Source organism: Agelaius phoeniceus, chromosome 2, assembly GCF_051311805.1.
Source record: "Agelaius phoeniceus isolate bAgePho1 chromosome 2, bAgePho1.hap1, whole genome shotgun sequence".
NCBI lineage: Eukaryota > Metazoa > Chordata > Aves > Passeriformes > Icteridae > Agelaius > Agelaius phoeniceus.
The window spans coordinates 71,920,368-71,946,062 of record NC_135266.1 but is presented as its reverse complement, the minus strand read 5'-3'; the positions used below and the strand labels follow the sequence as shown (position 1 = coordinate 71,946,062).

General features: G+C 45.4%; 1 protein-coding gene across 1 annotated transcript; it reads right to left on the bottom strand.

Moving 5' to 3' along the window:
- Positions 1 to 13,871: 13,871 nt before the first annotated feature.
- On the bottom strand, positions 13,872 to 24,188 carry AMER2 (APC membrane recruitment protein 2). Its single transcript, XM_054628231.2, has 2 exons — positions 23,252 to 24,188; positions 13,872 to 23,077 (listed from the first exon to the last, which is right to left on the bottom strand). The coding sequence occupies exons 1-2, from the start codon at positions 24,057 to 24,059 to the stop codon at positions 22,182 to 22,184; spliced, it is 1,704 nt and encodes a 567-aa protein (XP_054484206.2). The 5' UTR covers positions 24,060 to 24,188; the 3' UTR covers positions 13,872 to 22,181.
- Positions 24,189 to 25,695: the final 1,507 nt, after the last annotated feature.

Here is a 25,695-nt window from a genome sequence, read left to right as displayed (position 1 = left end):
TTAATCACTGTAATGATCTATGCCTTGATCATCCATCCTTCTTCCTCTTTCACCATCATTCCTCACTTCCTATCTGAATACAGCTTGTTTCATGTTTAAATTACAAACTCTGAAAAAAAAAAGCTATAAAAATGTCAGGGGATTTTACAGCCAGGATGTTTATGACTGTTGTCAATGTCAATTTATTCGCCTATTCATACGTTCTCTCTCGGAGTAATCAATCCTGCAAAAATTACTGACAACAAGTGGGTCTGGAGCCCTGCTATGGGGGAAATATGGCAAATTTGCAGTGTCTGTAACAAAAAAGGAAGTCAGTTCCCAGGGCTTTCAAAAGAGCATCAATTCCCCTTGAAATAACAGGCAGAAATGTGCAGAAGAGGAAACTAACAGCAGGGAAGGTCACTGCTGTAGGCACTAAAGGTGCCCATGGGTGTTGGAAAGAGGAAATTTAAGAAAATGCAAAGAGGAAAAGAGAAGGAGAAAAGGTGTTTCTGGAGGTCACTGCTCAGGTAAAGCAATTGCTAATGCCATGTCCAACACACAGCCATGTCAGGAAGTTTATAGGATTTGATGCTGCTGTTCCAGAGTAATGAAGTATTCTTGAAAGCAGAGCCAGTGGCTGATCAGTCTGCTGGTGCTTCTCCTGCCCCTGTGGCAATCCTGGCTGAGATAACCAAAGGCAAACCAGCCTCTGAAATCAGCTTTGTCAACCTGGTTTTATTTGGGTGCTTTGAAAAGATTCCAAATCAGGTCAGGATTCAGTAGCAGTTGCTGGGATTTAAAAAAAAAATGCTCTGTTAGCAGTGACCTACCAAGGAAAACAAATAAACAAAAACATTGGCTTGTGCTCTTGCTTGTCCTTTTATTTCTGTATAAAAACAAGGCATAAGAGGATTTGGACTGCTTCTTATAGCTCTAAAAGAAAAATATATTTAAAATATCAACTTTGGCTTTCACTATTTTGCTGAAGAATTGGCAGGATGTCTCATATAGTGCTTGCCCATCTCTTATCTGGGCAAGATGGCAGAATTATCCAACCATTTAACATTAATATATTTTCTCCTACACATTTGAAGGCATTTCAATGAAACAGAATAAAAGTCCCCAAAGAACATGAATAGTCTTAATGAAAAACTGTTACTCCTCTCAGCAAAGCAGATTTCATATGTATCTCTATTATGCCAGTTATCCAGCAAGTCTATTAGGACAAGCCCTGGAGTTATTATAGGGGAAAGCAAGGGGATATTATTGGATAAAGAGAGAGAAACCTCTTAGGCCTGCTCCATGCAGCATAAACAAGGGAAGAAAGCAAACATAATTCTTGTTTCCCCTTGACAGGACACCCTTAGATGGAGTTCAAGACATTTACTAAAGATGAGATATAGGGGAAAAAGTGGGTCAGAGCCTGAGAAGGAAAGAAAAAAGAGGGTAATTTCCATTATGGTCTGAATTTAGACCTCTGTTGTCTTCACTTTTTAAACATGACTGACAAAAATGATCCTATGGCCTTTTGCAGCTATTGTTGAAACAAAACAGGAGCCATAGCTGATGCACCGAGGTTGCCCAGAGTGAAATTCAACAGGATGTTGATCTTGCTGACAAATGGCAAGTAAAGCTGAATATTAAATGAAACATTCATTAAGAAACTCCCAAAGCAAACAACAAATGCTCAATACATCTAGGCTGAATGTGATCAGAGCATGACAGCTGAAAGGCCACTGCACAAAAGATAGGCTGTAAAATGGTGTGTATCAAATGACTAACAAAAGCTAAAAATGCAGAAGGCACAAAAGAAAAGAATTCAGAGGAAATCATCGATTTTAGTGTAAAATCTCTGTTCATGCATTTTAATGCTGAGAATTACATTTCAAAACATGAAATTAATGCACTTCCCCCTGATGGAACTTCCACAGCTTTCCTGCACCTCCTGTGCCAGGATACAGAGGGCCAAATTCTGCCTGTGGGTACAGGACTAGGTTACATCACTGAAATACTGCCTGGTCTATGGTGCTCCTTTAAAATGGAAATCAACAGATAATGGCCAGGCTACCTTCATTTCTCCATTTTTTTGTTTTTCAGGCAAATTTACAGCCTCTGAGCACAGCACAGGGCAGTCTGTCTGCAGCAGGCTCACTGCAGCAGGATCCCTGAAGCACTCCTCAGCTCTAAAACCAGATAACCCAGCATCTGAGGGGCAAAAGAAAAATCCCAGACAAGCTCAGCACTTCTTGGAAGACTGTCGAGATTATAGGGGAAAGAAAAATAAGTGGTCTGAGGAATAACTGGACAAGAATGACCTAAGCTGAGAGAAGAATTTGGCCCAGCATGGATATTAAGTAAAATCCATGCTTCTGCAAGCCAAGAAACACCTGGCAGTGCCTGGGGTGCCACCAGAGAGCTGCATTCTTCTGGATTTGCATTACAATTGATTTTTCAGCATAACCCACTGATTCAAGCAGACTCTTCTTGGTGAGACACAGCACTTAGGCAGACTTATTAGCAGAGGAGAGGTAAATAGTTGTATTTCCTCCACCCAATGGCCTTCCTTTGCATCCTCCTCCCCCGCACTCCTGCACTGCACCTTTGGCAATCCAGAAGGTTGCCTGTGGCTTGGCAGGGCAGTTTCCCTCCAGCAAGCTGGGGAGAAGCCACAGCACTGCAGAGCAACCAGGCAGAGCAGTCATCACATCGGGGCCCACCACTCAGCCTCCCACCTCAGCAAAGCCTCTCCCACTCATGAGGTGCTCTTGTCAGGGGGGGCAGCATGGGATGGGAGCGGCCCCCCCTCCTCTGCAGGGCTTGCAAAGCACAAACAGCCAGGCAGGATCATGGCAAATCATCCCACTGCAAGGGACAACGGGAGAGTGCCATGATTCATTCCAGACTCTTCCTCAACAGCTGCTGGAAGATAATGGCAAGACCTGCACTAATTGAAAAAACAAGTGGGAAGATTCAGCCTGAAAGATTCAGTCTCTTCCCAGCCCCATGTTCAATACTGAGCCTAAACACAAAACACACTGCACGGGACTGCTACCTGTACCCAAAGTGCAGGAGTGACAATTTAGCCAGAAGAGCCCCCAGCTAAGGAGGATTTAACTAGATCAGCAAATTTTCTTTTTCCATATTCAGAAACTCTTTTTCCCCATTGCAAAATCCATAATTAACTCCCCAGCGCACCTCCCTCTGCAGCCTCTGCCGGACCAGCCTTTGAACTGCTCCCCGCCCTCGGAAGGTTCCTCCTCTGCCGACCCCCCTGGGCATGTGCGGGCAGGGGCTGGCTCGGCGCACAGTGCAGGCCTCGGGCAGCGGCAGCGGCATGGCCGGGCCCAGGGAGCAGCATCCGCCAGGGAGGGACCGGCTGAGCGAAGCAGGAGTCGGCAGCTTGAGCACAGAGCCGGTCTGCCCTGCCTGCCATCCCTCCTGCCGTGCCAGCTGCCCAGAGCCAGCTCCCAGGCTCTGGCTCCTGGCTGCAGGCAAGGAAGGAAACGCTGCCAAAACCTTTCCCTGACACTTCCTCCTGGGCTGTGGGTGCTGCCTGCACTCTGCAGGGACACTTGTTAATAAGTGTTCAGTGCTTGAACGTGTTTAGCAAATCGGCTACAAGTCAAAATAGTTTTCTACAAAAGGATGTTTTTCTGCCTTTGACAAGGAGACACGGTGGCATGTGTGCTCTTCCTGCTCAGCTCAGAAACAGCAGCAGGAGCAGAGCTGGTGCTGGCTGCATGGCAGGGCAGCAGTGTATTTCATTAACGTGGCATTGATTAATTCTGTGTGAAATTCTGTCAAAAGTGCACTTCAAATGCATCAAAACTTAAAATGAGACTGGACAACCTGCAGACAGTTGTGTGGACAAAGAAATAATGTAGGATGTAGGACAAACTGGGGTTGTGTAGGTGCTGGTCTAGGGTTACCACTCCTAGCTCTTACAGAGGGTACAGCTACACCAGGAGCTACTGAGTCACCTCCCTCAGGTTCTCTGGGGTGGAAGCTCCTATGGCCACAGGTCACCTCCAGCCAGATTCCTAATGCTGGCAAAGTTACTTTGTCATACAACAAGGTCCTAATACTTGAGTTTCTGTAGCCTTTACATCTAATGCAGTTGTTCTTTGATGGCTTACAAGCTGAGTGAACACAGGCTCTAAAAAAAGCCAATTTTGCTTGGTGGAAATGAGAAATTGAAGACATGGCTGGCAAGTCAAACAGTGGATACCACAATTCCCTGCGTCTCTGGTGGAGCAGGTTAAATGAGGTCATGTGGTTTTGCATCATTTTTTTTGTCCCAGTGCAAGTAGATTTTCCCAAAAGATACTTTCCATGTCTCCCACGTGTTTTGTGGAGGGTTTCTGTGGTGTTCAGGAGAATTGAGACTTGTTGGAGAAATCAGTGTGATGTGTCAGGTGACATTTGTGATTTGCATTACAGGTCATCAATCACTAGATGAGAGAAAAAAGTTTAGACTGAGTCCTGCTATGGTCCTTGGCTGGCTACTGGCAGGTGCCTTGCAACAGGCAGCCTGTGTGCTGGGAGCTGCTGGGACAGACAGTGCCACCTGTAAAACCAGCAGTGAAGCCCTGAGGTCCAGCTGCTTTACACCAGCCATAGCCCTGAATAGAAAATGAGTTTGTACAAAGGCCACAGTGTGACTCATGTGGTAGGAGGGTGTTGAAAATACCTCTGACCTGGCTGAGCAGTAACATCTATGGTGATAGGGGTGCCAAAGATGGGTGACGTCTGGCTATGAGGAGAGATATCTGGAGAGGTACCAGTGTTTCACATCATCTACAGCTGGCACTAATATTAAGGAGCAGACCTATGAGAAAACACTTTCCAAACCAGTGCACTGATTCCCCTTTAGCGCTCTCACAGAGTGATTGCAGAGCTCCCAGACACAGGGGAATGGCTCACATCTTTCAAACTGCTTCTAATCCAGTCTTAAACTTCAATTTGCAGCAGCAGCAGAAGCTGTCCAGGTTTCCCTCATTTGTGAGGCTTATAGCTGTGAGTGTCATTAAGGTATTATGTCCCTGCACATATTTACCCAAACCACCTGTGAGGGATGAGAGCAAAGTGAGACATCAGAGGAGATGCTGAGGTCAGCGTGGGATGCCCAGCTGCTTCCTTATGGATGAGTTGACCCATGACAGCGGCACGAGCTGACAGGAGAGCACAGCACTGGAGATTAATTGCTTCTAATGAGAACCACTGCAGCCCACAGAGAAGGATGAACACAGGACTGCCTCAGAAAATACAGCACTTTAACCCTCTGTGGTGAGAGACCCCACATCAGAGCTTTTTGGGCACCCCATAGACAACCTGAAAGGGAGAGAGGGTTTCTGCATGGTCAGCTGCCCACAGCAAGTGAAAAGGAGGGATTCCAGCTCAGCTTGCCTGGCCACAGCACTGTGCAAAACACTGGTCCCACCACAAGCTTCTAAACCCAGCATGAATTTGTTTAAATCTCCCCTTTCAGTACAGACTTATTTTCTAATCTTGCTGCAATGTCCCTGTTCCCTCATCATTTGTCCTGCTCTACTGCAGCAGCTCTGCCAGCTAGGACTGCTTACACTCCAGGATAAATTAAGGGTAACTCCATGGAACTTCAGAAGTGCACACTGAATTTAAACCTCTGAGAAGGAGCCTGGGCTTGGATATCTGTCATCTATCTGGAAGAGCTCTATGAAGTGACTTTTTCTCTCCCCTGCCCCCCGCCCTGCCTTTTTGCTTCTCCCTTTCTGTAGCGCTTTCTTTGTCAGTACATCTTTTAATAAAAAATTAAAAAACAAAACCCAAAAATAGAGCATTCCTGCCTTCAGGCAGCTATCTGGGGCAGCCATGAAAATAGCAGCAACTACTAGGTAGCTCAGGGTTTAGATCAGGTCAGCAGCCCAAGGTCAGCTACCAGTTCTCTTGTAGGCGATTTCTGCAGGATTCATCAAGTTTGCCATTGGGTCTGTCTGGGTTCATCGGGTCAGTGCACAGAAACACACAAATTATTCCTGTGCCACCATCCCATTGAAAAAACTCAAAACTTCCAGTGGAAGCAGGGAGAGGAGACAGCATGGCTTCATACATCCAGGAGGAAAGCTGCCAGTCAGCAGGTAGCAGATCCATTTGCAGTGCCCATGCCCTGGCACATGTGTCCAAGCTGGGCTTGGCTGCCCAGGGGCTGGCACCCTGCTGCCGTGCCGACTGGAGCAGGGGAAGAGCCCTGCTGGCACAAAGGTGCCTGGGCTGGGAGGACCAGCCCTCTCAGGGGCTGTCCATCCATACTGGCAGGAAATAGAGGGAGAGAAGCAAATGAGCTGTAGGTTTCCTCAAAATCAGTATTTTCAGCTTCAGGGGGCAGAGGGAAAAACAAGCAACTTGATCATTTGATCAGTCTTAGCTGGAAAAAGAAACTGTGGAAGAAAAAAATCGGTCATTGACTTGTGACAGTCTGGTGGAAAATCACTAAGGCTTTTGCAGGCTGTTTTCATGTCAGAACTGACCTAGTTTTTAAAATGCTAAAGAGGTGGGGGCGTACTGAGCTACAGAAGAACCAAACTATCCCAGGCCAAACAGAACCATAAGTTGCAGGGGTCTTTCTTAAGTCAGTCCAGACTGAATTTGCTGGGAAGCTGTAGCTGGTGGGTCTTGCTTTGTCTTTGGGACATGGGCAGAAGATGTTTTCTGGAGAGCAGGAATGGGTGATGATCAGGAGCCCTTGGGAGAGAGAGGCTGGGCACTGCATGAGCCACCCGACAGCTGGTTGTGGGCAGATATAGGTCACTTAGAGGCTGGTGAAAACAGAGCCCACTAATTAGGGCACCAAATCATTCACCAACCATAGAAAAGAGATCAATCTGCTTGGTGACATGAAAAAACCTGAAGGCTTGTGCTGTGCTGTTTATTTGGGCACATTCACCATCTGTATGATCAAAGACATAAGGCTGAGAAATGCTTTTCTAGAAACCCTCAAGTTAAAAGTGTTTCAAACAACTTTGCACAATTCAACAATTGCTCCATAAATCTTTCCTAAGGATTTTCATCTGGGGTAAGAGACTTGGTATTGTTATTAATGTTTTTCTGAAAACAGGAGAGGATGCTTTATTCCACCTGGCTGCTTCTGTAGTCTGAGACCATGTTTCATGGAATGACAGGAGCTATGGTTTAGCTATTCTTTAAGGGCTTCTACTGAACAAACCCTAAACCTTATAAGCTGAAAAACTATTCCATTTGGAACATTTATTTTTAGAATAATTTAAATTGCATTTAAATAATGAAACAAGCAAAAATAAATATTTTACTTATTTTATATACTTTTTTTACAAATATAGGAATCATGTTCACACATGTATAAGAACAAAATTTTAATCAATTTCAATGCTTTAGTGTTGAATTAATTAAACTCCAAGCTGTAATATATGTTTTAATATAAAATTATTTTTACTCAGATAAAATTATGTATAAAGCTAGTGTTTTAAAATAGTTGAAGTCCTTCCTCCAGTGATAAAACCTGTATGTTTTTGCATCAGTTTACAGGGTGTTGTCCTTTTTTGCAAGAAACTGCTACTCTAGAGCATCCTAAGCTCATTCTTATTGTAGAAGGTGGTAGCAAAAACAAGGCATACTATTGCATACCATAGATTTCATTTTTAAATTTATCTTATAATACAGTTTCCAAGGGAAAAAAGGCACATGAAAATGTTACTTGTGAGAGGAGCTGTGTAACTAGATTGTTTTGGTTTGTTGGTGGTTTTTTTTTTCCCATGTATTACTGATAAAGGATTTGCTTTTAAGAAACCACCAGGCTAACTTGTGGACATGGGAAAATGTTCTCCTACAATAAATGAGAATTCTCTCATTAGCAAACTGCTTGGGTGCTACTATAAGGCCTTCGTGCAGCTGGCACAGTTCCTAAGAATAGAATTACTCATTGCCATGGTTACCCATGCTGGAAATATTACCCTTTGCAATCATTGTAAACAAAGATCCTTTCACAACAGTGTAAAAATTAGAACGCTTCAAGAAATTAAAGGAAATTATAAATTGTACAGCAGTTGAAGTTATGCCTTGTAAGCACTGTAGCTTTTCTAACACATGAGGGGTTCAAAAACCCTCTGCAGAGATCTGGTCCTCTTCTGGCCTAAGCAATGTGTGAAGATCTCACCCATCACCTCCGAGAGCAGGGTCAGAGCCTGAGAGCCATAGTGCTTGTGTAGCACAGGAGCCCTTCTGTGTGTCACAGGTCCTCACTGGAAGTGCGCTGTAAAAGCCACTCAAAAGGAGATGGTTGGGGAAGGCAACAGGTGGGAACTTATCACACACGTCACCCATGGAGCTCTCCAGATGAAGGGTACCATGGAGCTAACCTGCGTCAAACCTTCGAGTCATGGAGGAGAGCAATCCCTGGAGCTGGCACAAGCTTGGACAGAAACAGCAGCCACAAACTGGGCTAATCTGCTTCACCACTCTTGAATAGCTGGAGCAGGAGGTATTCCAGGAAATGACACTTGCTGTGCAGATGCCCAGCAAGGAGGTGCTTTGGTTCACATGCAAGCAGGCAGCAGGGGAGTGGAAGAGGCAGGACTAAAACCCAGGCATTCTTTGGTCCTGCAAGTGTCTTTTCCACCTGGACACATTTCCTCAGTGTGGGTTCAGTTTCTCCAGATGCCCATGCTTTCCTTCTGTCTGGTCTGTTGGCACTCTGGGGCTGTGGCTCCAGCACACACAACATGGAGAGGCTCTCATCCCGCTGGCAGTTCACAGCAGAGTACAAAGACATCCTAAACAAACACTTGCAGTCGTGCAAAATTTGAAGAATTTGGCCACGTGAAACCTTTCCCCTGGAAGGCTGGCAATCCCCATTTAGAGGTAGAAAAAGCAAAGGGGTGTGGTTCTGCACTGAAGGTCACAGGAGGACATCTGTGAAAGGATATCACAGCCTGACTCCAATTCTCTGCCCTGTTCTGCAGCCATTCTCCTTCCTGAGCCATGTTAAACAGCCGCACAACAGTGCCAGAGAGCCTGGAGAAGCCCTCAGGAAAAGCCCTAGGGAGGAAAGAGAAGGTTCAGTGATGCAGAACAAGACAAGGAAACAAGCAGCCTACAAACCTCAGCAAAGTGGTCCTTGCCTCTGCTGGGCAGCTGGGGCACAGCAGAGCATTAGAGATCCTCACTGGGTGGGAGTGTTTCTGCAGCAGGGAGGTCTGACAGGCCACAGGAGCCGCAGGTTGGTAACCTCTGGAGGAAGCTCCTGCACATCATCCAACTGGAAAAAAACAGATGTGACAAGATAACACTGAAATGGAATCCCAAGGGGAAAAGAGAAATTGGGGAGCTTGTTAAGAACCTTGCTGCCGCCATCTGGAAGGCAGGAAGAGGCAGGCATCTGTGAGAAAGTGGCATCTCAGGGGGGGAGCCTGGGTGCTCGCAGCTGGCACTGCATGATGGAGGGATGGGCAGTAGCTGATGGGCCTGCCCTGCCCTGGAAATTGGATCTGAAGGTGAAAGGAAGGGTGGTTTTCATTTTCCCAAGACCTCAGGGTATGTAGCAGAATCTAAAATAATCACCTCGTGCTGATTGTTGTCCTTGGCAGGAACAGTAACTTTGTGGCCCAAAGGGTTTAATTGAAGATACAAGGGGGGAAATGGGAACACATTGGGCTCTTGATTTGCTAATAGGAGCCTTTTGTGCTGTTTATTGGTTCAGAGCCATCTCCTAGGTCTTAACCCTTTACTCCTCAGTTGCCATGAAAACATGTGGTCTTCCTCAACTATGCTTCTTTTTTTCCAGAGGTAAGAACCGTTCTTTTTGAGCTTTCTCTAAGCTCCCATCATTGGTGCTAAATCTGGGGCATGGAGAGAGAAGAGAAGGCCTATGCCATGGTAACAGATGCCTTTGAATTAGTAACTGGTTTTCTAGTAACTGATATTTTCTGTAATTCAGCCCAATGAACACCAGCTTAACACTGGCCTTCTCTTATGGAAATGAAGGACAAAAGGCTTTTGCTTTTGGTTAGCCATGTAAATCCTCCGATGAAGCCTATTCTACCAGAAGGGTAGTAAAAGGCTGAGCTATAAATAGTGCTGTGTGTTTGCCTGCGCTGAGGCAGAAATGTAAGGTTTCATAGCTCGGACTGAGGACCCCAGTTATTTCAGAGCCAGGGGCTGACATTTGCCTTTCTGCTTGTGCTCTGATGTCTGTTTTGTTTTCTGATACAGTCATTTATTTCAAATGGGTCTGAATATGTTACATCTTGAGAAAGAATTAAGATCTGGTATAGACAAGTTAACTTGTCTCTGTAATCTCGTCCAACTGTTTTTCCATAAAACATGCGGATTTATGGTGTTTTCTATCAGACTCCAGGGAAAAAAAACACAGGGAAATTTAACAACATGTAGTGATGATAGACATAAATATGTTAAGCCCCTGAGAAGGCAGCAATAGGCAGCTCAGCAAAGGATTCAAGCACGATTTCTGCAGTTGCTGCATAGAAGCATTTCTTACTGATTTGAATGGAGCTGTTCAGATGCAGCAGCTGCGTAATCAGACACTAAATCTGGTGTGATAATGACTGGATGTGGTCTAATCGGGAAGATCAAAAACATAATTAGTTAACAGGGGGAAAAAGTCATCTCTAAGAAAAGGAGTAGCAGGGGTGATTTCTTCACTATAAATGCTGCATTTTTGTGTAATTTGTTATCTGTCAGTAAACAAAATCTATTCATGCAGAATGTGAAAGGTGGAAAGTCAGAGAAAGACAGATGTAGATTCAATATATCCCAAATGTAAAGATAGATCAAACCTAGCCAAATCCTTATCTGTTTCTGTTTTTCCTTAAGAACTACTCAGAACAATCCTTTTGTTTGTTTTCAATGTTTTTCTGATCCTCTGCATTACTTTAGTAGAGCAGATGATTTTTTCACGTTCAGTTTAGATTGTGATGGGTGTCTTCACAACCATAGTCAGAAGGAGGTTTTTCCCTACTCATATTTACTAAGACATATTTGCCTTTATTTATTCAAATGTATTTCCTTGCAAAATTAGGCTGTGTTTTTGTCTTTACAGGTGAATAAATGAAGTCAGGGCAGGAATGAAACACATTTGCTTTACATGACATATATAATTTCTGTCCTTAAAATACTGTTTGGTCATGAGATTTCTGCTTTCTTTGCATAACTCATGTTACCCTGCATGTTCCCAGCTCCATGCAAGGAGCTCAGCACCATTTGTTCCCACGCTAGCCTAAAACTGAATATGCGCTTGAAGCACATTGAGCCACATCAGTGCCCTGGAGGCAACCATCTCCCTGTGAAGCAAAAGAGGACACTGCTGCCTGAGAGGCTTCTGGCTGCCCCAGGTTTACTGCCTCAACCTCTCCCATCACCACCATGATTCTACCCAGGCAACCTCTGCTCATTCAAGAACCCAGAGAATCTTTATTCAAGTCTCTCCTCTGTCCAAGGGACTTAGGAGTTTCAAGTGACACCAGTAGAATTCTGATGAGGCCAGAGCAAGAGCCTATCTGTGACTCCTGGGAGAGCAGACTCAGCCATGCAGTGCTTTTGAGCCTAGTGCAAGCACTTAAGTGATAGAGAAATTGGATCATAAAACTTCAGACCACAGGTTCTGAGCAGCAACACCATGGAGTGCAGCTGATTTTGTGGATGCTACTTTAAAATGTGGCACCTGCAGACTTCTGTGAGTTGGGAAAGGAAGCAGTGGAAGAAGGACTCCGACCTTCCTGGTCCAGGACAGTGCTCCATCACAAGCCCTCCCTCCCCTCCCCGGTGGCACCCTTTGCTCAAGGTCACCTTTCCCCTGACATTTACCTGGGAGTGCTGCACAGAGGCACTTTGTGGGGACTTTGCATAAGGATGAAGCATCAAGATAGGTCATTTGTTAGTCTTTTCAGTAGCTGCAGGGAGTTGTAATTAAGAAACTCATTGCATTTAAGCTGGAAAATAAGCTGGAAAATATACATGTAACGATCAAGGACAAGTCTTCTTCATTAGTCAGAACAGGAGATCTGTTCCCAAGGTCTAAGTGAACACCTGATCCAAGTGCTAAGGGTCTTTGCAGAGCATAAACAGTGATGTCATTGGAGATGAAGCAGTTTCTTGGTCCTCAGCTCCCACAGGAGCATCCATGGCTGCTGAAATAATCCTTTGAAGAACTTTGGAGCCTCCTCCCCAGCCCCTCAGGGCACTGTGGAATGGTTTTAATTGGAAGCAGACATGCAATGTGGTAGGTAGAGCAGGCGTCTGCTGAATGTGAGCTCCTAGTAAACAACTCCTGTACAATGACTTTGGAAGGGAAAAATACCATGATTCAAGAGAAAGATTTTAAAATTAGACTAGTACTTACTCATGGTCAGTTGACTGGTCCATTAGACTTGCCAACACTCCTTACCAATTATTCAGAGTCAAGAATATTATCTTCTCCTTGTTGCTTGATAGATTTTGGAGCATTCACCTTCAATGTATGGGTCACAACGAGATTTCCAGAGATTTCAAACAATTTTCCAGTAAGATGACTTTGAAAGTCATAGAGATATATTGTTGGGAATGATTGATTTTGGTTTGAATCAGGAAGGGACTTTTAGCTCAATATTAGAAACTTAATTTTGATTAAAAAAAAAAAATCTGGGCGAAGTCTTGATTGAAGATTTTTCTTTTTTTTTTTCCTTTTTTTTCTATCACAGTGGATCTGCCAGGTTACTGTCATCTGGGTTTGTGGAAGGTGTCAACAGCTGCATCACACAGATCTACAGTTATCAAGGTTCACGAGGTTGCTGTACATTTGCCCTGCACTTCATTGAAACCCCTTTGTCCCCCAGTATCCCAGTAGCTGTACTTGGACAAAAGCAAGGTAATCACCAGGCAATCTGTGTGGCAGCAAATTTAAACCACAGCTCTTCTGCTTTCAGATGCATAGGATAAAAGACAGTAACGCGCAATAGGGGACTCAGACTGAGAAAGCCTGCATGTAAAAATGTTTGTGCACTAAATCACCAGAAAAACATTTCTTCAGCCTCGTTCCAACTATTAGAAAGAGGAGTTATGCTTTTGTGAGCACAGGATCAATTGTGTCACTGTGTCCTGCTCCTTACTAGCATTAACGAGCTTTTCACGCCTTTTGCTTTGTTGTTCCTCAAAAACTATTGAGCAGATTTTATTCCAGTTCTTCCTCTGGCTGGCTCAGTATATTCCATGGGAGAACCTTCAGCAAGGCAGTGCTACTTAGCTCAGTAAAGTAAATAAACCTAAGGATTAAAATTTGACTGATGCAAATGCTTTATGCACGTTCAAAATGCAAGAAATTTAGAGAAGGTTGCAAACCAGAGGTTCTAATAAATGTAATTTAATAGTCACAATAAGGAAGAGACGTTTTAAAGGTGGGAAATGTAGCTTACTGCAGACTGCATTTTCCAACTGTCACACCAAAACTGCAACTCCAAAGTCAATTTGTGCCAAAAGAACAAGCTTCCCCACTTGCTTCTCAACCAGAAGAATCAGAAAACAAAGCTGGTTTGAAAAACAAAATAAAAGCTCCGTCCATTTCATTGTGTAAGTGGTTTAAAAGGAAAAAAAAAATTTCCAAAACCAAACAAAACCCACATGCTGATGAAACAGGAGACCAGAAGACCAAAACTCTCATTTCTGAAAGTCCTCCTTTAACTAACAAATTCAGTATGATGTTATTAGTAAAACTGCTAAAGGCATTTCTACATAAAAATGAAATTGCACAGATGCCCAAGTATTCTCTTTTATGCTGTTTTGGTGACATAACTCCCCAATGTCCTGCTTTGAAAAGCCTAGTATTTTCCAGGGTGCTCGATAGATTGGCTCTAACTTGAACATCAAAAAGTAACCTTCACATTCATCAATGAAAAGTGACAACTGATTTTATTGACTGTTTTCATTATAACACATGACAGTGGGAATATTTTTCACTGTTAAGATTTTTGAATGGAAGAAAAGTGCAGTTAGTCTGAGTTCCTTACATTCATTAGAAGCAAGACTATTGAAACCATCAACATTTACAATGACACATAAGCAAACACCAGAATCAGTGCCAATAAATACACAGAGTACCAAAATAAATATTTACAGAATTAAAAATATAACAAACACTGATTAGTATATCCTTGTGAACTGCCAGGGAAGTAAGACACCTATTGCTATCAGTTAGGTTGTAAATACATTAAGAATACAGTGGTTCGAGGAGACACGTACTCATAAAAGTTTGTAGAGGTGGAAAGGAGCAGAGTGTGTCTAACAGTCTGTTATAAAACAGCCTCCCGGAATGTTGTGAGCTTTCTTTAAGAAAAAGTTGGTGCACACAGGCCCACCAGATCATTACCAAACCTTTTAGATGAGAAGAGCGGGGAGTTCTGGCTTTACTCACTCATTATCTCAAATAGGTTGTACGCTACCTTACAGGAGTGGCTGACACAAAAATATAAGGAAATATTGTAATTAACTGTAATTATTGTAATCTGTCAGCTATATCACATCTTACAGAAACAGGCTGAGTGACCTCTAACAGGACACACATGTCCCCTTCAGCAGGCAGGAAACACCAAGAGCATTGCTTTGTCTGATGCAGTCCCTGCTACCCCTTTCTCAGGCATGCCATGATGTTTAAGCAGAGTTGGGCTGCCATTAAAGACTAAAACCATGTTGTATTTTCTGGGTTTATTGTATTTTCCATCACCCACATTCATACCTCATCTCCCATTTCAAGAGGACCTCAACACCAGGCTTCAACACCAGAGCAGGAAAAATTCAGATGGAGCCAAGTTATGGGATCTTCACTCAATAAAAACCAACAGCACTTACAGATCCACCGATATCAGATAGAATACTGGTGGAATGAGTCATTGTCTAGCTGTTAAAATTTCACCCATGGTAGAGGATTTATTTTAATTTCATGAAAAAGCAACAGCTTAAGTCTTGCTCCCCCTTTAGAAAAGCAGGATAATGTTGCTTAGCACTTGGTGCTGCTGCACTGTGTCTTACACTGCCTCCCCACTTGTCCTTGGGCTGCAAGGGTGCAGCCAGAGCTCACCACTCTGACTAGGGCTTTGGGTCCTTGCATCTTCCTGGCAAAATGAGGGTGGAAGAGCAGTGAGATGCCATAGGCCAGTGCTGGGCTACAGGGGGTTTGTGGATGTTCTGTGCTGAAACTGCCTTTAGAAAGTAAGACACTGAGCACTGCTCAGGTGTTGATGAGAGCAGTCACACAGCAGTCCACCTGCAGGAGCACTGGCTTCAGCACACACAAACTCACATTGGCTTCTCACCCAGTGTGACTCATGAACCCAAGCATCAGTGCAAGAAAGAAAGGATACAGGGGTTTTAGGCATATGTGTTACTCTTTTTCCACAAGGACAAGCGGTCCAGGCCTTGCTTTCAGCCCACCTCCCAGATGCCCTCTCAGTCCTCCCACCCCAGCACCATCACCCTGGCTTTTCCTGCTGCTGCCCAGGGCTGACACCTCCACATGGCAACACCTTGCACCCCTCTGCTGGCAACACAGGGCGAGGTCACGCAGCAAATTCTGCTGGTGACTTGGGGTGCCTTGCAGTCCACAGGCTGCAGGTGAGTTGGGACACACCTTCTCCTCTGCTGCTATTAACCAAGAATTACATTTTAAGGTCAGCCTTAATTCAAAGCAGATACAACCAGTTTTCTTTTACAAGCACATTATGTTCAAAGCTTCAAATGCATCTGCATAAAAAGCCCATGGAAACAACCTGACACTGATTTAGCAACAGTTTTGATGCAACATCTTCCAAAATAATAAAAATCTATTAAAGATCTTACCATTTAGTCCCCACATACCTTCTCCCTAATGACACGTTAAAATGTGGCTGTGCAATAATTAAAGGGAGGCTTCATTAGTTACCATATCAAAAACATGAACAATGACAAAACAAGTGGGGGGTTTAGAGCTCTGGAAAGAAGCTGGTCCTGATTTTGCCATCAAGAGTTAAATTAAGGAAGGCAGTGATTGTGTTAGCTGTAATTTAAACATGCTGAGCACTGGAGTTATGTGCTGGAGTGCAGCTTGTTAGGATGAAAAACAATGGAAAGACATGTTTTGCATTCAGATCAGTGAAAACACTACCACAGTAATGTAAAAGACTGCACAAACACCTGAATAATGTTAATCTTAAAAAAAAAAAAAAAGGAAGACTTGTTTAAGAAATACTTATTTCCTTAGGATTAAGAGATTAAGGACTTCTGCCAGTTCTTACTGGAGTCAGTGGAAGCTTTGCCACAGCAGAACTGGATCCTGGCAGGAGATTGTCCTGTTGGCAAATGCCAGTTTCCTAACTTTGTGGCCATAGCAGGATTAGCTTTTATTGCAGAGCATTGCTTGGATGTGATGTCAAAGCAGGCAAAGCAATCTTCTTTTAGCCATTGCTACAAGAAGCCTTTCAGCCTGGCAGTTTAAATTCCTTGCCCTGTGAGGTGCTTAACCTTTTCCTCTCTGTACTACAACTTTGGCTCTATTTATTTAAGTATGTGCAGAAAGGAAAAAGGAAAGCAAAGATAAAATCTGGGCACAGTCTGCATAACAAACAGCTCCTGGACTTTCCTTCAAGAATGATCTGCTTCCTTGCTACATTTACTAAATTGTTCACAACAGGAAAGTGGAGGAATGTATTCCATGCTATGCAAAATATCACTTAACATCCTCACCCATATGTATGAGATCACACAGCAGACATCTCCATTTTAAATATCTTTGCACTTATTCTGAGGGGGTTTAATTTTTTCAAGACCAAGAAGTAGAAACAAAGACCTCCTGAAGAGGAGGCAGAGTGGCAGCAGCTCGTCTTTTCTGCTGCTGGAAGGCTAGATCAAAAATCTGTTTCCCAAGCAACTGCAGTATGGCTGAGCTGAAATGAGAGACATACAGGAAAAAACCCCAAAACATCCTAGGCAATAGTACTCACTGTTCGGGGTGGAGAAGCCTTCTAAGGCAAGAAGAGTTTTAACAACCTGCTTTTGCAGGAATCAAGGCCCCCATGATGTGGCTCAAGTGGTTATAGCTATTATTCCTTTGCATATGACAAGTTCTTCCATTTCTCTCTACATGAAATGGACCTAGGAAACACCAAATTAGTGCTGAATGTTCCTACCCGAGATGCTCACAAGGAAGACAAGGTATGAACTAATGATGACTAAAAAATTCCTATGAGCTAAATTAAAAATAAATTGTCCCCTGAAAACAAACAGCAAGACAGACTGATATGTCCTGCTCACAGTAAACAGCACGTGGACTCAGGACAAGGGAATCCTATCATCCCATCCCTCCCATCCCTCAGTGCAAGGGAGGGATGTTCAGCAGGAACCCATCCCAGGCCACTGGGGACAACTGGCAGTGTGATCTTAGCATTGAATCTCAGAAGAGTCATTTGTTGTGCAGTTTTGCTTGGACACGTGGGGTTATGTCACCATAATAAAAACATAAACAAAGGGGGGTGGGGGGAAGAAAAGACAAAATGAAAACCAAAATCAAACCCTGCAGAAGCTGTCATGTGTGAACTCTGCCAAGACTCATTTCTGCATTGTCTTTGAGTTGGTGTCAATTTGTTTTTCAAGACAGAAGCCCCAGCCTTTCATATCAGTAACTACAAAAATACATTTTCAGGCCACCTTGCCTAGACTCCCCCGTTGTGGCTGTTGGATAACCATCTGTCTTGTAAGTGGCTATTGTTACTGTGATCTGTCCCTTTCATACCATTATCTTTCTGAAAAGCCTTTTCTGAAAGTAGTCCATTAGGGCAGGGAAAGAAAAACCTCAGTGCATGGCCACGCAGCAGAATCAATGGTTCCCTTTGATCTGCAAGCTCAGTCAGTACTACAAATTTAAGAAACAACACGGTTTTGCTTTGCTAAGCAAAGCCTGTTAATTTGGCTCATCTGCACTCATAGCATCTTACTGAAAATACCATCTGTATCGGATGTTTTAAGACTTTGGTGCAATACTCGCTTAGATAAATAATTTTGTAAGATTCATTAAAAAATAATCAGTGAATTAATTATCATAGAGTACATCTATGCACGTAAATTTTAAAATTCAATCCTCTACTACCCTGAATGGTGGTGAGGATATTCACAGTGGATGAAGAAAATGCTGGTTACTGATGGAATAAGACTGATCATAGTTTTTTCTTATTCTAGTCATGGAATTTCCTCTGAAATCTACTACGAATGTTTGAGTCCTATTACCGGCAAGAGCAAAATGCATATACACTACATGGAAAATAAAACCTTTTATGTTTGTTGCAGACCACACATTTAGTACTGGAAACTTAGCTCCTATCATGACAAAACAAGTCCACAAAAACATAATTTCATGCTGCTGAAAGGAAATCTTTTGTGCTGATATAAAGAACAGGAGTGTATACCACTGAAATCACTGTAGATAGCTATAAAACACTATGCAATATATAGAAAAACTCTAAGAACATACAAAATTTACCAGTAGGGACCTGAAAGTGCAAAGAGTACACATAACTAAATACCAAGTCCTGATCTATAAAATCCTTTATGAACCACATACAGCTGATAATTACAAAGCATCATTCAGACCACCAAATAACAAATGAAACAAATAAAGAAAAATATACTTTAAGGAAATCAAAACAATGACACCATTGGGAATGTTATCTTTGGGACTCAGAACACCATTTCTACCTCAATACCTACCAAAGCCAAGGAAAATATATGCTTGAACAGGGTAACACAAATAAGAATACAAGCTACCACAAAATGCCTCAGGACTGTTACTTCTTTATGTCTCAGCCTTTAAATCCAGCAAGCCATTAACTGTTTGTTCTTAGGCGTCTCACAGTATTTTACAGGGATCTTTCAGAAATTATATATAGGTCTAAAGAAAGCCTTTGAACCCCCTTTCAATGATTGTTTTAGGCATTGTGTGGAGTTATACAAATATATTTCCATGAAAATTGAAAGCCCTGGTAAATATTAGATCTTCTATTACCTTTCGAAATAAAAAACATAGATGGCTTAAAGACAAAAGTGAATTTTAGAAGTACAAAGGTAATTTGAACATGAAATTGTATCTTTACTCTCACACAACCATTACCCTGAATCAACGTCAGCATGTCGCAATGATTCAAAACACTGACGCCCTACTACCAGCTACTTTCCCATTCTCCTTTTAAGGATATGATTGTCCTTAAAATATGTACATAGCAAGCAGCCAAACAAACTGCAGAGAGATTTGCAAAATTGCTTAGAGGGGGTATGTGACAGAAAGCTTGAGGGAGTGGCTATGGAGCACCTTGGCCTGGGCAGCTGCCTTCCCACCCACGCCCCCCGCCAGCTCAGAGCTCCTCATTCCCGGGGTTAGCACCCAGGAGGAGGCTGCCCCATGCAGAGGATGGAGGAAAAAACGTGGCAGAAAACAAAGGAGGAGAGAGAAGAATGAAGGGAAGCCAAAGCATTTTAATGATGATTCGTGTTAGTGGTTACGTGAGAAGGAGTTAGTCTAGTGTCACACTAATGGTTTTTCAATATAGACATGCCACAATGCAAACAAAACACATATGATGAATAATTTGACACACACAAGTCCTGTAGAGATGGCAGCTGGTATCTCCTAATGGGTTTAAAGATGCACCACTCCTACTACCTGTACTCAGTGCTTCCAGTTTTTATGGTACTACCACCACATCCTCCCTCCCTCTCAACTTCCAGTACCCTATAGAATCTCTGTGCACAATTTGTCCTTAGAACAAAATGGGGAATTATGATTTTTCTGCAGAGTTGTCATGCAAGGAAAGATGCATCCCTCACAGTCAAACAAAACCAAAATAATGGGAAAAGGAATGTCATGTTTAGGGCTGAGGAGCAGGATAATATTCTGTGTTCTGTACATACATCCTTTAGAGGTTGTTTCAGCTTTGACTTTCTAAAATGCATGAGTGGAGTCAGACCAAATGCAAATCCCTTTCTCAGGCAAAGGAAACCATGGCCAGCGTGTTTGGAGGCAGATGTGGAGCACAGCCCCCAGGCTGTGAGTGTGAGTGTGAGTGTGCACAGGGACCTTGCCAGGGGCTGTGCCCTTACTGCACATGCATATGTACAACATGTCTGCGGGAGTGGGCACACAGGGAACCACACACCTACATGTCAGGAAGAAAACATAAAATAATCCTCTTTGAAGTGTATTAAGGTTCTTAAACCATGAAAACAGGGGCTGGTCAGGGAAGCTAACACTTTCACTGGGATTCTGCAAGTCGGTATTAAATTCTGCAGCAATTTCAAAACTGGATGCCAATTTCACCTTCATGACTCTAAGGTCATTTCCCCAGTGAACCACAAATCATGCATATACATATATACAATTCTTATTATGGTATTTCCTGGCTTTTTATGGTTTGCCTACAACCTTAATATCCTTCAAATGTATATTCTGTATATTTATTTTCCTCTTTTTTTTCCTTTTGATTTAAGAGACAATAAAACCAACTGCTATGTAAGATCAGACCCATTAGTTTCAATGATGTGAATTTAGGATTCTCTGCATAATATAGAAATGTATATTTTTAAAATGTATATTATTTTTTAGATACGCTGGAGCATATATTTTATATTTAACTGTGGTCTGATGATTAAATACTTATATCAAAATATTTTGTAAATACATAACATTTACCTTTAGACTTCAGTGATTTTTAGAGCTTTTTCAGTGTATCATAAAAATATGTCCTCAGGCACATTAAAACCCTATTATATTTCTTTGAAATGTTGCCAATGCCCATGTACAGTAGCCACTACTCAAAAATGTCATGGCCATTAATACATTTTTCCTAAGATCCAAGCTGATCAGACCATTTAATGTACCACTAGCTTACCATATTTTTTTCTCTCTTAACATAAAATTATTCTGACATTATTGAGAATGAAAATAAAAAGCAATGAGAACCCAAACTTTTTTTAAATAGTCAAAAACTAATTTTATATATTTTAAAAAATAATACTTAAAAAACAAGTTTCTTTGCTGGGTTCCTTCTCGGTAAGGTTTAAGCCCAGAGCAACTTTTGTCTAAACCCCTGAAAATAGAGGTTTGCAGTGGCAGTGCTGTCAGAACATCTGCTCTGAGCCATGGAATGTGCCACTGGAATAAAATCAGCACTTCAGACTTACTTATCTGGGGATGCATGAGCCCATACAAACCAGAGTTTTCTCTAATTTAAGGTACTTGCACAAAGTTCTATCCTTTTAGAACTGTAAAATTATCTACCTATAAAAACTAACTCTTGCTTAAACTCTAGATAATAAGGACAGGTAATTTTTTTTTTTTTAATAAAAAATCTGCTAAAACACGTATATATTTACACATGGCGAGCAAGTTATTGTATAAATGTGGACAGTGTGTATATATTGGCATTTAGTAAAATGTTTCCCTGAACCTGATTGTATGCATTATCGGACAAGTATTGATGTAAACATCTGAACCTACGTCAGGTGTCTCTGTTACCCATTTACATTAGACCAGATCAAAACCAACCAGACAGACAGACAAACGAAAATGTGTTTTCCTGTTAGACGAGTCCACCTAACTCCTTAGTTTTATCTCCTGCACACAAGTCAATCAAGTCTGCTGCTGAGCAGTGTTCTCGTTCTTACAGCAGGCAAAATACCTGTTAGGTGGGTTGTTTTCTGCTTGGCATTTTTTCCAACATCTTGTGGAGCAAACGTCATTTCCAGAGCCAGCCAGGCACCCAGCCTCTACTCCTCCCCGAGAAACAATTAAAAGATAAATGTATAGGAGGAGAACCTCTCATGTCGCTCCTTTTGTAGCTCTGTTCCCTTGAAGAACTCATGACACTGCTTTGCACGAGGAAGGATGGTCATAATCCAAGTCCTGCTTCCAGAAAGGCATGTAAAAATGAACCTCCCCAGTGTTTAATTGCAGAAAAAAGATACAAATGTAAAAAAAGTGCTCAAAAAGAAGTTGACTTTTTGTATTCAGCCACACAGTCTAGTAAGAAGAGACTCAGAAGTGCAGGCCCACAGAGTACAGTGAAGGAAGCCTTTTAGGTGACTTTCTTCAGGTGATGCAAAACTAATTCATTATCTGTGGTCTCCTAAGCAGACTTTCCCACAAGGGGCTTCGTTCTCTGCCTTTGCCTCCAATTCTTACCCAACTACTTTTTGGCACTGTCCTGGTACGTGGCAGTTTTCACAGTTGTCCCCGTTACTGACCCCGCTGCGCCCCTGTTACTGACGCGGCGTACCAGGACTTTGGAGACGGGGATTTTTGTTCTGTGCATCTCACTTTTGGCCAGGTGATGGTGTGCGACATGATGGCTGTTACTGGCATCTGCTCCATGGCTAGCAGGATGTGATGACGAAAGGTGTTTAATGCTGATGGGTATCTTGGAGTCCTTGGCGGCGCTGGAGGGTGTTTTCAGTGAGCTCACGGTCGTTATGGGAGACACGGGCTTGGAGCGTGGCACACTGGGGACTTCCTCATGTGTGGGCCCCGCTGGTGGGTTCTCATCCGGCTCAGCATACAGGTCATAGAGAGCATCCCCACTGTAGCTATCCCTGGGAAGGGTTTCCTTCTGGATGCTTGTGGAACTATCTTCCTCGGGACCAGGGGTGGTGGAATCCCAGTAGCCCTCATCGCTGTTTGGGACACCCTCGTGCTGTTCCTTTTCCCTGCTCTTCTGCTCCTCTTTGTGGTTCAGGTGAATGGCAATCTGGTGGAGGCCACCACGTTTCACCACCACCCTATTCTGGGCCCCCTCGGTACCTCGGCTTTCCTTCAACCCCTCGGGCTTCTTTGTCCCTCCTCCGCTTCCTCCTCCTCCTGGCGTCTTAGTCTCGTCCGTCTGTGACAGCATATCCCAGAACTCCTGCAGGCAGGTGTCATCCACCTGGTCGGGGCTGGCCATCTCCTCCCCTCCTCCCTGGTAGGCCACCATGGTGGGGTGCTTCTTGGTGGCCCCCAGCTTGCTGGGCCCGGGGGTGCTCTTCTCGCAGACGCCACTCCCGCCGCCCACATCCTCCTCATGGTCCGCAATAATATCTCCGCAGCCTGTAAGAGAGTCAAAGCTTTTCAGTGAAGTCACGTCAGCAAACATCAAACAAATACGATCAATCGATTGCTCTGAGGGTGGATCAACAGAGGCAGGGTCAGGGGCGGCTGCCGTCTCTTGACCGCTATCACAGTGAGGTTCAACAGGGGGGATAGTCGTTATTGGAATGTCACCTGTTATCGCCGCATCCTTCGCAGTCCCAACCTCTCCGGCGGCCGGCTCCGGTCGCTCGCGGCTGAGCTCCTCGGGTGGCCGCACGGCGGCGGCGGGCGGCTCCTCCCGGGCCGGGGGGCTGCTGGCCCGCGGCTCCGCGCCGCCCGCCTGGGGCTCCTCGGCCGCGGCGGGCGCCTCGCCGCTGCGCTTCTCCCGCGGCGGCTCCGGCCCGGCGACTCCCGCGCCGCTCGGGCTCTCAGACAAAGGTTTCGGCGTCTCCTCCTTGATGCACTCCAGGCTGGCGGTCAGGGAGCCCGGCATTATAAGGCCGGACGGGATGTCCGAGGTTTCCCCCCTCTCCTCCTTGCCGATTTTGTCCTTTTTGTGCCACCGCATGCTGCTGAAGATCCCCTTCAGCCCCTTCTTTTGTCTGCCGCCGGCCCGCGGCTCCGCGCCCTCCGCCTGCCTGCCGTTCTTCCTCAGCAGCGAGAAGAAGCTGTGCGACTTGGCCACCGCGCTGCCGGCGGGGCCGCCGGGGCTGCCGGCCGGCCGCTCCTGCGCCTCGCGGCTCGGCGCCTCGCCGCCGCCCGGTTCCTCCTTCTTGCTGCTCTCCAGCACGGCGTCGGCCAAGCCGTCGTGCGTCCGGCTCCGCACCATCCCCGGCTTGCCGGCGCCCTTACCCTCCCCTCCTCTGCTCCGCACCCCGAAGATGCTCGGCATGGTTCCCCCGGACTTCCTCCTCCTGAAAAGCTTGAAAGCGGTTTTGTTAATCCTCCCCGACGGCTGCTCGGCGGCCGGGGGCTCGACACAGTCGCAGTGCGAGTCCATTTCTGCCTCTGCCGCTGCAGCCGCGGCCGCCGCGGCTTCCCCTCCGCCGCGGAGCGCGGTGCGATCCCTCAGTGACAGCCCCGCCGCCGCCGCCCGCCCGTCTCCATGGCAACCCGGCGGAGGGAGGGAGGCAGGCAGGGAGGCAGGGAAGGAGGGAGGGAAGGAGGGGGATAAGCCGCTTTCCCCCGCCGCCGCCGCGGCCCCGCCGCCCGTTCCGAGCCGCCCCGCGCCGCCGCAGCGCCGCCCGCCCCGCCGCCCTTACATAACGCGGCCCCTGGCCGCCGCCCGCCGCCTCTCCCACGCACGGCCGGGCTCTCGGGTGCCCCGCGACGGTGCCGCGCCCGGGCGGGCAGAGCTCGGTTTTTATTTGTGACGGCGTTTTGCATCGCCGCCCTGTCCCGGCGGCACGGTCGCAGCGCGCTCCGGACCGCGGGCGTTGCGTGGCTGAAGCCGTGGGCTGGGGGATGCAGCGAAGCGCTCGCAGCGCCGACAGAAAGAGGGGGCCGGGGTGGCCGGGGGGTGGTGGCGGTCTGCAGGTGTCAGTGCACCACACGGCAGGGACAGACGGGTGGGAAAATGGGACACGCAGACAGAACCCGGTACGTAAATACTCCTGGGGGCAGAGGAAAAGGATGCTAAGTTCTCCCCGCTCCCCTTGATTTCCCATCTCCCACCTCACCAGGACGACTCCCACCGCCCCCGTGTCCCTCTTTCTCCGCAGTGCCCGGGGCCACATGTGCCCACTGCCGACGACCAGCAGTGGCACCAGCTGGGGCACAGCCCAGCCTTCTCCCCAGTCGCCTCCCCTGCCATGGAGCGGGAGCATGGTGGCAGCCCCCACGCAAACCTTCTCCCGGCCCCTGCAGCCACTGTGCACAGTCATGGCACTCAAATAATGTCCATGTCGAATTCCCACCAGCGATGATGGCCAATGGTCCAGTCACATCAAGGTGGCTGGTGTCACCCTGAAACTCCTACCTGGCTGTAAATCTATCCCAGGTGAGAATGGAACGGAATAGAGCAGAGCAGAGCAGTTGGGAGGAACGTACACAACAGTCATCCAGCCCAACTGCCCGACCTAAAGGCCTAAAGCACCTACTGTCCAAATGCCTCTTAAACACTGACAGACTTGGGGCACCAACCACCTCTTTAGAAAGCCTGTTGGAGTGTTCACCACCCTCTCAGTAAAGAAATGCATCCTAGTGTCCAGTCCTAACCTCCCCTGGTGCAGCTTTGAATCATTCCCATGCATCCTGTCACTGGATACCATGGAAAAGAGCTCAACACCTCCCTCTCCACTTTGCCTTCTCAGGGTGCTGAGGAGAACAGAGAGGTCACCTCTCTGTGTCATTTTCTCTACTTTAGACAACCCTGACCAAAATAACCAGCCCTGGGCTCCAGACTTGCTGAATGCTCAGCTGGGTTATTTCAGCTCAGAGCAGACCTGTTCTCAGCCAGAGCTGTAATAGTGCCTGTGCTCTGGCAGCCCAGCTGTGCCATACAGCACTAGTCTGGGCTCCTCAAAACAGAAACACTTGTCTGGGTTTAAGCTCTAAATGCAAGTGAGAACCACTAAAGAGAAGTCGTGTGTGGGCCCACTGGCATGGAGCTCCCTTTGAAGTCAGTAAAAGGCTTT

What these genes read in the sequence shown, in the direction of transcription:
- AMER2 (XM_054628231.2), bottom strand. Translation starts at nt 24,059, where the DNA reads ATGGACTCGCACTGCGACTGTGTCGAGCCCCCGGCCGCCGAGCAGCCG. An exon ending in GAAGGATGCGGCGATAACAG is followed by an intron (nt 23,078 to 23,251) that starts GTGACATTCCAA and finishes ACTCTCTTACAG; the next exon opens with GCTGCGGAGATATTATTGCG.